We start from the raw sequence: 14,310 nt of genomic DNA on the forward strand, positions 1-14,310 counted from the left end.
CCTGCAGGCTCTCCTACCCGCCCTGTCTGTTTCGTTTCACTTGGACTCATTTAGCAGAGAGGTAGGCCGAGGGAATTGTGCGCTTCTTAACCAATGCACTCACCAAACGTTAGTGTGCCTAATTAGCACGCTGAGGTAAAAATAGTCCATTCACAGGCATCATTTCTCAAATTGTGCCCAATTATAGGGTTCAGAGACCAAAGAGCACCTTTCTATTCAGTCCCCCCTGCTTATTTAGGATGTCAATACACTGGTGGGAAGCTTGAATTAGAGATTACATTTATATACAATAACTCAATATCCATAATTCAAATTGAGAAGGAAAAGCTTATAATTGTAGCTTCAGATCAGTCAGAAAGAATGAAGTTAAACCTTGAAGTTGAAGGGAGTTTGAAAACCACAACAATTTCCCCCGTTCTTGGCTCAATGTCTGGAATTCAAAATGTACACCCATGAGATGCAAATGTTCATAAAACTGAAAGAGAACATCATACAGAATGTTTGAGTTTCAACAAAAATCTTGTTCCACTTACCCCACATTCAAGATCAATTAGATTTATGCGAGTTAATGAAGCCGCTGCCAAGGCTTTCCCTTTGCTTTTGCATGAAGCACGAGAGTATTTTCAGCCCTCACTCTGTATGGACAGACTGTCTGAAAGGAAGACATCCTTGCGCCAATACTTACAGTGGCACCAGCCAGGACTTCTGCAAACAGGGGAATGGTGTTATCCTCTGTGGTGAATTTGTCTCTTACAAAGTCATTCATCTGTAAGACGAGAAGAGAATCAGACAAGCACAAGGCGCACTTACGAGGAAACAAATGCTCCACAAGGAGAATGATGACAATGAGTACATCTGGTCACCTCTTGGATTTTGCAAGACGTATTGTACTTTTTTTGTGCGGTGGTATTCATGATTGACACACAACGTTTCCTTACTGTGCAATGAAAGTGAAGGCACTCTAAGGGAAATGATTTTAATGACTTGCCGTGAGTTTGATCGCTTTCTCCGGGGCAACACCGATAAGCTGTGGTACGAGACCTGCAAAAACAGTATTCATGGATGGAGTCCGTTTAGATTACCTGATAGAGGAAGACACTGACTGGAAATTAATAATTCCTTTGACAGTCCCTACAATGACATCAGCATCACATCTTGTCTGGGTAAAATAAACAATCAATATCTCCAGGTATGGCTGATGCATCTGATGCAGCAAACGATAATGCCTCCCATTCAAATGAACAAAAATATAAAATATGACACTGGCAGTTGTATGGGATCAGCATTGTTGTGGCCTGATCCCAGTGTGGTGTGGAACAGAGAGAGCTGTGTTGGTGGTGGTGGTGGTGGGGGGGGGGTGGCAGTGCTATAGCACTTGATAACCACCATACTGTTTCACCGTCCGTCCTTCAGTGTCCGTCCTTCAGTGAGCCAGATAAAACTTCTGAAGGAGCTAGTGAGTGACTGCTCATGGTACGCAGCCAGAATACCGTCAAGCGTGTCTGCCTCTCGGTCAATCCTCCTCTCATCAGTGTGGAAAGATAAAGAGGGAGGAAGGAGGACAGAGCAGCGAGGACGAACAAAGAGCTGCAGTGGCGGAGGCAGCAGTAGATGGCAGTCTTGACTTCCTTCGTCTGAGAGCCCTCTCACCGTGGGAGTGTTACATTTCACAAACCTTCAGCACCGTTATCACTACACTGGAAAACATGGATCTGACAGTACTACATGAATTCTTGTTGGTTTTTCCTCTGGGACGCTTTCAGCTAGTTAGGTAATGACAATGTGGCCCTCTTTGGAATTGGTGAATTTAGAACACGAAGGCAAATGTTTCTGCTGTTATGCAAACCATGCGGATGATGATGATACTGGCAGAACCAACATAACTTGTTTTGGAGGACCCGATGACTATATCTAGAATTACATCATAGAAACACATTCACCAGGCTTCAGTTTATACCTCTGTAGAATCCAAAGAATCCCTCATATCGGAGCACTTTCTTGGCACAGTCGAAGCTGTTCTTGTACATGAGCTCTCCTACGAAGGAGCTGGTGGAGCGCTGGTTCTGCATACGGGTCTTCACCAGGTCAATGGGGTACACAGCCGTCGCACCCGTGGCTGCGAATCACACACCATCAACAAACTGTATACACACCATCAACATACTGTATTCACACCATCAACATACTGTATTCACACCATCAACATACTGTAGTCACACTATTAACATACTGTATTCACACCATCAACATACTATATTCACACCATCAACATACTGTATTCACACCATTAACATACTATATTCACACCATCAACATACTGTATTCACACTTAACATACTGTATTCACACCATCAACATACTGTATTCACACCATTAACATACTGTATTCACACCAACATACTCTTCTTGGTGATAATGTTCTATGATGTTCATATATTCACAGCAAATATCTGTATCATTATTTTAACTATTTAGCAGACAGTTTTTAGGTACAAAAGATTGGTTAGTATAGTATGGCTAAAGATTGGTGTTTTATTGTTTTGCTGTGGGCATATAAACAAGAAAAACAGTCATTAGGCCCAGACAGAGTATTGACTATGGAGTCTGTGGGAGAGCCGTTGTGTAAATTGTGTCTACTGTCTGAGGAGGAAGCCATGCAGCAGGTTGCCCTAAATGCAGCTCTTAGCCACAGCGGCTTGTCATGTCTTGTCTCTGACATCAAAGGCCTTGTAATGACTCGGGCTCTCAAGCATGCAGAGAGCTGACACCTTTCGTCAGCAGGAGAGGTTGAGAAAGGTCTCATCATCGCCATGGAGATGCACCATTTTCCCTCAACTGCCCATTGATCATTCAGAGCTGATCACCTTCCTCGGTTGCTGGTTCAGAGACCCACAGCCCACACAGACATAGAGTCTTAGGAAGTTGCATGTTGGTTGCACACACACACTCTCTCTCTCTCTCTCTCTATCTCACTCTCTCTCTATCTCAATGGCTGTCATGTCAGAGGTTCCTTGTATCAGTTCCTCCCAGTGTAATTAGACGGAGATTCCAGAGCGGTTCCGGAAGATTTGTGTCATTCCAAAGCTCCGGCTCCAACGACAGCCTGGAGCCGCCAGTGGCACAGCAGCACAATGCGGGAGCCTCAGATCAGAGCACCTCTCCCTGCAGCACAATGGGCTGACCCGGCCCCAGGGACTCAGTGCGCCAGTCTGACCAGCTTGGGTTACCCCTCAGTGGGCCGGGGGCTCTTCCGCAGACATGTCACTCACCTCCAGCGAGTGCGCCCAGACCGAACCTGTAAGCAGACTCTGCAGCCTGGAGCAAGACAGACCGATGTGGATCCCCGTGAGCTTGCTGTGGAGGGAGAAAAGACGGGGGATCAGGACACCAGGAATGAATCGACTCCTATTAAACTGTAGTGAACCAGATACATTGTGGAAAGAGACATGTTATGGACCACTCAACAGAGGAGGGAAGCTATGGAATGTAGACATCTCGTCGTGGTATAAGTCTTATTCATAAGCCAGTATTGTATGTCACTGCATAGACACTCTGGCTACGGATACAGTAAATGGCTGTGTAGGAGAACTTTCCAGAACTAGCCATTGATTACGGTGAAGCTAGTGAGAGGTTGGAGGCTTCATGCTCAGCTGATTTTTTCCCCCCCAACTAAGCATGAGTTTGCGTTATCTGCCTGACCTCTGGTTTTGTCCTCGATGTTGAAAGTGGAGCCCCGTTATTTTCTCTGTGGTGCCGTGTAACGGGTTAATCTCGCAAGCCCTTCCCGTGTAAAGATACGTATCTACATTCATTATTACACCGTTTTAAGTAACAGTTGGAGGCAGTGAGCAACATCTCCCAGATCAGGACCATCCACCTCCCCAGCTGCTTTCACTGAAGGCCGCATGCTAAATGAGACCGAGGCTTTGATCAAAGGGTTTAAGCAACTACCCTACTTCCACAAAGGGCCAAGACCTGAGAACGCCAACGTGTTCTTGTCTCCCCCCCCCCAAAAAAAAGAAACCCACATTCCAGACCTCTGAGCAGAAGTCCCGGAGCGTGAGTGGACCAAAGGCCTGACCACAGTCAGATTTACAGAACTGTGTCGTCCTGAAAGACAGGACCTTTTCCCGCCTCCAGGAGCCACATCTCCCACTGTGCTCCTAGCCTCCTACTCTTAACCGACTTAGCCAGAGGCTTCATAGACCAGCAGACCCCTGGAAAGACATCCTGATAAAAGCTTCCCAGATACTTGATAGCGTCTGATGTACATGTCCACACGGAATAAAATGGGACAGGCTTTTAGAAAAAGGGAACATTGCAACAATCCATTCCTCTTTTGTACCCATAATTGAGAGGGAGGGGGGGGGGGGGACTTTTATCCTAGGTGTCCGTAATGCACATTCACAAAGAAAGAGAAGACATCAGCACTCGGCTAATTCCATCATCAAACACTCCCTTTCGTTGCTCTCTAATGAGAAGTGGGAAGAGAAGGTATGCAGTAGATAAAAGGAAGCAAGTAAACTCCGTGTGGACAGTCAGTCGGGCAGCGTACCTGTCTTTGGATCTCAGCCAGGTGGTATGGGAGTGCGCCCTCCTCCAATGGTGCTATCCTCTCGATGTCGGCCAAGTTGAGCTTTCTTCAGAACAGCAGGGGAGAATCACAACGTTACGCCAGGAAAACCAAACACAGCGTCCCTCACCCGGAGGCGATGATGCAAGATTTTCCACAGACATTTTACGGCCTCATAACTTGAGGTTATTGCAGCTTTAATATGCGTTTGTATACACAACAGACAAACAAAGCTGGATATATGCCCACAACTCAAGCAGTAAATAAAGCTGTCTTAATGCCAGCGATACACAGATATTCCCCACTGGCCCAACGCATCGTAAAGTCTGTATCCATGCTTACGTTTCTCTTGTAAATCAACTGGTGGAGCCACAGTTGTTAAACTGAATGGCAATAACTTCCAATAAATATAGATCAACTTTTTTTTTCCATTCACAGATTCATCAGAAGAAAAAGCTATTTAAAAATAAATGTGATAAATATATTGAATTCATGTGGAGGACAGTAATTCAATATTTGGCAGCGCAAAGGCCATGTTGTATGCGTGTGAGTAAAAAGTACCAAGCGGCTGTGATGTGCAACTGAGACTGGAGAGAGTTTGAGCCTTACCCAGAATGAGCGTGGAGGCCAGAGAGCTGGTACAAGATGTCAATCTCCATTGGATTGATCTGACCAAACTTGTTGGCAGCACTAACAAACTCTTCTGTGGAACAATATGGAACAGAGGAAGGCATGTTATGTAAGAGAAACCAGGCAAGGGGTCACTTATTAAGACCTGGGATGTAGAGATACAGTGGGTGGGTAGACCTGCTGCAAGGGTATCCAGCCACATCAGCAGTACACGACAAAGGTGAAAGGGAAAATATAACATAGATAACTGTCAGAACAGGGTCAACTATCAACACCACAGATCTAAGGGAACAGACTAAACTCATAACACATCATATTACAGTGTTCATTTACCTTATTTACTTAAGAGCTAAGGGGAAAATGATCTTGTGTTTCCCGACACCATTCTGTCAAGAGAGGTGAAACACCCATGATGGTACTGCACAGCCTCAGTTCATGTCAGAAATCACATTTCCTCAAATTAGGCATGAGCAGGAGTAGGCTACAGACGTAGAATCTTAATTCGATCAACCTGTCGCAGGGGAACTTCCCTGCAAAGCAGAACACTTAAAACTTGTAGTGTTTTTGAGGTTTAAAAAGGCTTCTGAAGTTTGACATTTCCACTTACAAATGTAAGACTTATTTTTCTTTCAATTTACCAACCCCTATAAAAATGTCCATGAATTACAAGCCACACAATTATTCGCATTTCCTGTTGATGCAGGATTATTTCCTGCCGTAGCAAACTTGCTCAGATTTAGATCCTACATGTGTACCTTTGGTGACGAGGGTATCCTTGTATGTGCCAGCTAGTGTGCTGTAGATCTTGCGGATCAGCTCCATGTTGTTAAGGAGGGCGTTGAAGGCATTGAAGTAGGAGAAGCTCACCATGTGGGAAGTGCTGCCTCCAGCCGCCTATGGCGAAAGAGGAACAGACACTGTGAGGTCTCCTCATGCATGCTTTGCCCATACAATTATCTCAGGTTGAAACTGGGAGACCACAGCGGTCTCTAACTCACTGAGACCAGGTTCTCCTCCACAAACGGGGTGAGCATATGGTGGCGGATGGTGGCCATGATGTCGCTGAAGTCCATGGCAGAGATGGTACCGCTCTTGCTCTTATCCTTCTGGGCGAAGGCCTGGCGGGCATGCTCCAACTGCAGCTCCTACAATGAGAGGAAAGGGTGTACGTTTGAACAAAATATCCAAAGAGCAGGCTCCTGTGACATAGACACATCAGATTACCTGGGATGAAATGGAACATTGGGAAAAAAAACAAGACATTATGTTGGATGATATCGGATGCTGTTTTTGGAGCATGTGGAAGCATTAGATGTGACAGTGTTAGACCCTGGCTCTTGTAATCATCGCTGTCTCTCAGGAGTCTAATAAAAACCATGTCCCCCCCCCCGAAGTCTGATCCCAGGCCTGTGCAGGAGAGCAGGCAGGTGTGTCAGGAGGAGCACGGGGATGATTCAATAGGACAGCTATGCAATCAGAGGGGAAGCAGGGGGGCCACTGCCCCAGGGTCAGTACTGCTGTCAAAGCTGATCACATACTAGTAGCGGATACCTCTCATCTATATACATAACTAATTGTGCCATAACTGAATACAGTGCATAATGTTAACTTTTTTTCTATACTATACACTTTTACTCCATATCTTGTAAGAGTTGGGGATTACTTTAATAACCAAATGCAGGTACAGATGTAGGATCTTAATTCAAGACAGTTTGCTATCGCAGGAAAATAGTCCTGCAGCAACAGGAAATATGAATTATTATGTGGATTATACTAAATCGACATTTTTTTGTAGGCGCTGATACACTTTTCGTGAGGGTAAATCAAGTCTGACACTTTAAAGTGGAAATTACAAACTTTAGAAAGCAGTTTTAAACCTCAAGTATACTACAGGTTTGCATTTCCTGCCGTGCAGGAAAATTCTCAGCAACAACAGAGTGATCACATTAAGATCCTACGTCTGTACAGTACTAAGACGCTGCACTACAGATGGATACTGTAGCACATAAGACCCACATTGCAGGCACCGTTTATTTCCCATGTATACAAACAGTTACTTTTTGTTTTATTGCAGTTAGACTGGAACAATGTAACCTCCACAAGATGGCAGGACATATTCTGTTTAAAGAAAAATGTTGTTTTGTTTATGACTCCGTTAGATTGAGCTGAATCACATTCAAGAATGTGTAACCTGGAAACAAACGTTGCAAAACATTAGCAGCGAAATAACAGCTAAACCAAATGTTGGTTCGAAGGAAAAGGGTTCCAAACCAATAGTCCTTGATTGGTTGGTGGGAACCCTTAGTCAACCATGATCCACCGCAAACTGCTATGAGGCTTTACACACAGTAGAGTAGTGGAACCACAGCCAAGTCATTCCAACTCCCAGACCACCCAGCTTCATCTGAGCCCACAAACACCTTCCCTCCAAACCAGCTACGTCCACAGCCATACTACTGGTTTTATGGCTCATATAATACTCACATACATACCCCACCCTGTTTTGAGGATTACATATACTTGTTACAACTTCAATACGTTACATAATGGTGTGTTTCTACCTAAACCGTGATAGAAGAATTGTCTCCAACATGTATGTTATCAACAACAACAAAAAACATGTATTTGTACAGTTCATATGGTGGCTGGTAATGTCCATGCCTATACTGTACCTGCAGAAACTGGGTGAACTCCAAGTAGCTGAGATTCTTCTTTCTGTCACTGCCAAAGTGGAGCCTGATGAACTCACAGTCCCAGTTGAAGGGGATGTGGTGGTGCACTGTGGTCTGGCTGAAGATGTCCCGCACATTGGCTGCCAAATGAAAGACTGATGAGTAACATCAAGAGGTTGAACGAAAAACAACAACAGAAATACAGTGTTATGTCCTCATCTCATTTCTGGGAACCCACAAATCCAATCGATATGCACAGAGGGGGGAATATGGCCTTGCTGACAATCCCATCACCTTCATATTGTGTGAGTTCTAAGCATATCTAGGACACTGTTTCTGAGCACTGCCTTCATTTTCTATCGCCTTCATGGGGGCCCGTGCTGCACAATGAGCATTGTAACCAGTCTTTTGTCCCTGTTTTTGTGACACGCTGGATTGATTTCTCCCCCTGTAAAATGCAACTTATTATGAGGCGCTATTACCCACAGCTCGCTCAGAGCTGACACTATTCTTCTCTTAGAAGACACCCCTAGAATAGAAGCTGCAGTCTCCAGAAGCCCAGTATAGCGAGACACATTAGCGCAACGAACTGAATACACACTACGCACACACGAGAGACCTAGATTTATTTTCTACACTGAAAACAGCTAAACAGCAACTTTTTTTTTGCACAAGGTCCTAAGTTATACATGAGATATATGACTCTTATGTGATCCACTACTTGCATAGAAATGGGTCTTGCACAATGGGAAAGTGTGCCCATTAGTTATGACATGAAACAGACGGGATGCAACAGGACGGACATCCCCACACACCAGGTCACCGGACAACCCCGTGTACCTACCAAATGAGATGTCCCCTGTGCCAGTCTTGTCAAACAACTGAAAGGCAACTATGAAAAGGGCATCCGGGACACACAGAACCGATTCAAAGGCCAGAAACTCCTGGAAAGAGATCAGTCTGTTTGGACAAGAAAGAAAGAGTCCTATCTCAAAAAAATATACATTTCTCTGCAAATCCAAAGGTACATCGGGAACCCTTAATTTGAGCACACAAATAACTGCAGCCTACCTGTATCATTTACATATAAGAGAGCAAAAGTAACAGTCGATAAAACAACCACTTTTAGATTTTGGAGCATTTTCTTTTCAAGAAAAGTTCAAGTGCTGTATAACAATGTATTTCACCCGTGATTCTTACATGCTCTACAGTCTATGGTGTAGATAGGAACTTGCTGTTTAGTGGTATTTAAACGAGATGCTATTTCCAGTCTTTGACATTATGCAAATAATATGTCTGCTTATCTTATCAGGTGGATATTCAATAAAACAAACAGGGGTGCTAAACAAGTTATTCAGGCCATGTGAACAACCTTGTGATGAGTCATTAACCACTTTCTCCTTATGACTGACTTCTCTTCACCAGGCCTTGTCTATGCCAATACAGATGTAGGATCATCATTTGAGCCAGTTTGCTACAGCAGGATAATCCTGCAGTAACAGGAAATTTGAACTATTATGTGGATTATAGGGATGAAATGGTCACCGGTTTTACGGAAAAACCACAGTGAAATTCACAATGATTAGTATTACCGTTTCAAATTTGAATTATCATTAAAACCGTGTTTGGTTACCACGGGTTTGAAAAGCGCACGGTAAATATTGTCCAGCATCAACCAAAGTTAGCAACAGTCTGACGCAGGCGCAACGTGGGTCTTGTTTTGTGTGAAAACATGGCGGAAGGCAGTGACAGCGCTCGGGAGATTTGTCAGCTTTCGAAAAGGACCAAATCTGAAGTGTGGTCATATCGTGGGTTTTACAAGAGTGCTGAGGGAAACTTAATCGAAGATGGTCACCCGGTCTGCAGAACATGCAAAAATAAATTGCTGCGAAAGGGGGCAGCACTTCAAATCTCTTGAGTCATCTTCGTGACGACCACCCACTACTTTATAGCGAATGCAAGGCTAGTTAACTTTTAGCTCAATACATGATGTGGGGACTTCGGAATGGGGAAAAATGTCATGGTTAGTCTGTCTAACTTGCTAATAGCTTGTCAATAACGTAAACTGAAGCTTTCAGTGTTACCTACTCTTGTAAAAACACTACACGTTGTTCTGCTGCTGTATGCGTCGTGTGTCTGCAGACTATTCACCCATTGCACACAATAACACGTTATGTAGTTTAGTTACCCAACCTACATATTTTGTTCATTTAAAATCCGGTAGAAGCCTCCCGGGTGGCGCAGTGGTCAAGGGCGCTGCTGTGCCATCAGAGACTCTGGGTTCGCGCTCTGTCGTAACCGGCCGCGACCGGGAGGTCCGTGGGGCGACTCACAATTGGCCTAGCGTCGTCCGGGTTAGGGAGGACTCCTGTGGCGGGCCGGGCGCAGTGCACGCTAACCAAGGTTGCCAGGTGCACGGTGTTTCCTCCGACACATTGGTGCGGCTAGTTTCCGGGTTGGATGCGCGCTGTGTTAAGAAGCAGTGCGGCTTGGTTGGGTTGTGTATTGAAGGACACATGACTTTCAACCTTCGTCTCTCCCGAGCCCATACGGGAGTTGTAGTGATGAGACAAGATAGTAGCTACTAAAAACAATTGGATACAATGAAATTGGGGAGAAAAAGAAAAAGTGGTAAAAATTCGCCAGATGTCAACTTGGCTGTAAAAATAACCGTGATCATTTGGTCACTATAATTGTGATATGATATTTTCATACCGTTTCATCTCTAGTGGATTATAATTCATGGACATTTTTGTGGATACATTTTTGAGGGAAAATCAGGTCTGAAATTTCAAAGTGGAAGTTATTAACTTCAAAAGGCTTTTTAAACCTCAACTACACTACAAGTTTTACACTTCCTGAATTGCAGGAAAGTTCTCCTGCAACAGGGTGATCAAATTAAGATCCTATATCTGTACATGTGACATTTTGAACCACAGTGTGTATCGCAGGGTGACATTGGATTCTTGTAGATAGTGAAACTGTCATCAAAAAAATGCTAGTGTTAGTCTCAATTCCATTTCCGCTGTATGATGTCTTGTAGAAACTCTCAACCCATTCTATATCAGGGTCACTAATGCTGAAAATGATCGACCTCAGACGTCGTGGAAGTCGACTTACCCATCCTTGCTGGTGTCGGCTACTCCAGCGATCAGCTGCACAGTCTTGCGGTTGTGGTCGGGCTGGTTGTGCAGACCCAGGAAGTTCTGCACAAAGTCCCTGGGGGACATGTAATGCTCCCCGTCCTCAACCACACTGGCATGCTGAAGGGAGACAAAAGATCCAGATGAGTGTAAAACGCAAATGCTCAGAAAAATCAATATAAAATTCATACTCACTTTATCTTTGTGTTGTATCACTGTTCCCTCAACACATACTGTATCTGACAACACTTACAGTAACTTTACTTCTGACAATAATGATGTGTTCAGACAGCCTGATGCAACGTGTCTTTGTTTCTATCTTGATTTTGTCTCCATGTTTATACTTTGATTCATATTATGTGCTTCTAGACATTCCATCAATGCGAGGCAAAAAGACCCTAGTTCAAAACAATCTACTTCTTGCAATTCATTGTGTTCCAGTAATGTATTTGAGTTGTTCAGTGAATAAACATAAAGGGAACTTCAGCTACTTGCTATCAAAACACTTCAATAAAGTATCAATCTGTATTATTACCTTCATAGATAGAAATCGTTATTTTTATTTTTTTTACCCACAACGACACTGCACAAGATGGAGCGTATCAAGTCATCAAAGGCAACAAAGCTTCACAAACCACTACCATGTTAAGTATCACAATCATGTATGGAGATAAGTGCAATGCAGTATACTATATTTCATACACAATATGGGATGTTGTAAGTACAATGTAACAGATAAGTACTAGAGCAGCGTATAATGATATGTGTGCCATTAGGGCTTCAGCTGTGGCATTGCAAGGGACTGCCAAGTCATCTGAAATATATATTTCTAAATTAAGACACAGACAGTGATAATCAAATCCATGTATAACTTTACACATAATGTGCAATGAATGCATGAATACTGCTTGGAAAGAAAAAGGCAACAGCATTTGTTTTGTTGCTGCTACGTTGCGGCTGCTGCAGAACATGCACCCCATGCACTGGTGGTGCTAAAACTGACCTCAAAAAAAAAATGAAAGGTCAGTTTTAGAGTCAGGTTTGGGTTACAAGCTGGAACAGAGATAGCTCAGGAAACACAAGCACTGCATGAACTGGCAGCATAAAGGCCAGGCTCTGGGTATACAGCCAAGCAGGGAGGGAGGGAGGGAGGGAGGGAGGGGGGGTAGTGAAAGGGAGCGAGAGTGAAAAAGAAAGGAAGAAAGAGTGAGAAAGTGAAAGAGAGAGAAAGCGACCTTTACAAGGAATGCATGAGACCACATCTCACTGCATACTCTTGAGTTAATGTTTTAAGTGAAAGTATTAATTCCAACCAATTTATTAACCCATTTATTCACTACATAATTTGCTATCAATTTGCCTTCACAGTAAGCCTCAAGTGCTTCTTGATCAGATTAGGCAGGTTGGACAAAATGGCCCCCTTTCATCCATTAATTAACCAGCTATTTCACTGTGATATGTGTATTACTAACTAGAGGTGTGTATTAAAACAGCTATGCCTAATATTAATTAGAGGTGCATATTAAAAAAGCTATGCCTAATATTAATTGGGGTGCTTTCAGAATGAATCAGTGCAGTGTTGTATGAAGAAAGAAGGAGGTCCTAAAATAGTACGAGGTCAAATAAGGAGTCCCTCCCTGGTGCTGTCTTGCAAGAAGCATGTTTACCCTCCAAACAATGGCCTAACAGCCTTCTGCTTGTTATTATGTGTGGCTTTGTAAAGCACAAGAACGTATGTTTGAATCTTCCAGACATCTGAAGATCCAAGCATATGTCACACCCTAAAATAAGTTAGGCAAGGAGAAATTCCTTGGTGAAGGGCATCCAGAATTAGTCCAAGTATTTGTGTGACCTTTCCTTGTAGTATTGAACAGTAAAGGCAGCACAGTGTATCTCTCTCTCTGTGTGTGTGTGTGTGTGTGTGTGTGTGTGTGTGTGTGTGTGTGTGTGTGTGTGTGTGTGTGTGTGTGTGTGTGTGTGTGTGTGTGTGTGTGTGTGTGTGCGTGTGTGTGTGAGAGAGAGGTAGAGAGAGTTAAATGATGGCAGTAATATAATGTAAAACTTTTTCAACTGTAGCTTTTCCATACTCTAGATTTGCCATACAATCAAGGTTGTAACCTTATATTATTAAAGACAATAAATTATATGATACACGCTATTTTAATTCATCCAAGAACAGCTGCAGTTAAAGAATCCAAGAATATAAATAATGACTATTTAAGTGCCATAAAAATATTGGGTCCTCTGAATGACAGTCTTACCTTCAGAAATATAGTCCTCAGTTCATTGGAATCGCCTCTTGCGGTTGTTTCCACCTAAAACATAGTTAGAGTCATTACATCCAAACCTTGATGATTGTGGTAATACAGTGACAGTATGAGAATTCCATAGGACGCAACGACACTGAATAGGCTACAATAGAATAAAATAATTACTGCGGTGACAGCAATCGGTTGCTTGTCTTTGAAGTTTCGATGTTTGAAAAAGCAGTAGTAGGCTACAGGACTCGTAGTCTACATTTGAATATCAGCCCTGCCACCAGCAACATAGTCGCCTTTGCCAATATAATTACTGAACCGCCTACTCGACCTTCACCACCATAAACGTGCTATACAATAAAAGTAGCGGAATAACTTCCATTAGATCAATACAAAATAAACTGTAACAAGGTAAACATTACTCAATTCTCTCTCCAAGGCCGACGTGCACACAACAACATGCTGAAAGATGACCATTCTGTTCCTTTAAAAAAAAAAAAAAGAATATATGCGTCCGCATCGGTAAGATAGCGTCCATATCCAATAGAACTAAACAGTTTAAATACAGGTAATATTCATTTCTGATAAGAAATATTGACGGAGTCACCTTGACCGCCATGCTGAGTGTGACGTCACGTTGACGAGCGGTGCAGGCGCTTGGCTACTGTAGCCTATGATTGGGATATGACAGCATGACAATATTGAGGAAGACCTTAATGACAATGTATTTTAGGCAATACTGTAGCCCCGTACTGAAGCGTCGTGGTTTGTCTGTTGAAGAGGTACAGTGCAATGGGAGTGTTGCCAGCTGTCAGCAGAGTCGAGCACGATTCCTGCGCACGTGGCTCATATAAGGACATGATGCACTGCTGTGTGGTCTATATGTACCTGCAGATATTTTATAGCATGCATGCTCAATTTAAACAAATCATCAGAGGACTAAGCTATGCTAGCTGTGCAAAGTGTAAAGCGAATCCTGTGTAAAAACCTATTTACAAATCATGCTGTCCAAAATGATTATACATTTTTCATCA

The 14,310-nt window shown here is 43.3% G+C and overlaps 1 protein-coding gene across 4 annotated transcripts in view; it reads right to left on the minus strand.

The window, feature by feature from the left end:
- Positions 1-14,039, minus strand: part of LOC135547219 (electrogenic aspartate/glutamate antiporter SLC25A12, mitochondrial-like) — an 18,723-nt gene extending 4,684 nt beyond the window's left edge. The window contains exons 1-13 of one of the 4 annotated variants that reach the window (XM_064976003.1): positions 13,884-14,039; positions 13,280-13,333; positions 10,996-11,138; positions 8,720-8,835; positions 7,876-8,015; positions 6,202-6,348; positions 5,959-6,097; positions 5,183-5,276; positions 4,556-4,640; positions 3,270-3,354; positions 1,958-2,116; positions 989-1,041; positions 686-766 (exon numbers count right to left, since the gene is read on the minus strand). In XM_064976003.1, coding sequence (XP_064832075.1) covers positions 686-766; positions 989-1,041; positions 1,958-2,116; positions 3,270-3,354; positions 4,556-4,640; positions 5,183-5,276; positions 5,959-6,097; positions 6,202-6,348; positions 7,876-8,015; positions 8,720-8,835; positions 10,996-11,138; positions 13,280-13,333; positions 13,884-13,895 — 1,308 coding nt within the window. In that variant the 5' untranslated portion in view covers positions 13,896-14,039. Of the gene's footprint in view, positions 1-685; positions 767-988; positions 1,042-1,957; positions 2,117-3,269; positions 3,355-4,555; positions 4,641-5,182; positions 5,277-5,958; positions 6,098-6,201; positions 6,349-7,875; positions 8,016-8,719; positions 8,836-10,995; positions 11,139-13,279; positions 13,334-13,453; positions 13,662-13,698; positions 13,826-13,883 lie in introns of those variants that run through there. The other 3 variants (XM_064976004.1, XM_064976005.1, XM_064976007.1) reach the window with 3 other exon arrangements.
- Between the last annotated feature and the right edge of the window lie 271 nt (positions 14,040-14,310).

Source organism: Oncorhynchus masou, chromosome 10 (assembly GCF_036934945.1).
Source record: "Oncorhynchus masou masou isolate Uvic2021 chromosome 10, UVic_Omas_1.1, whole genome shotgun sequence".
NCBI classification, from domain to species: Eukaryota; Metazoa; Chordata; class Actinopteri; order Salmoniformes; family Salmonidae; genus Oncorhynchus; species Oncorhynchus masou.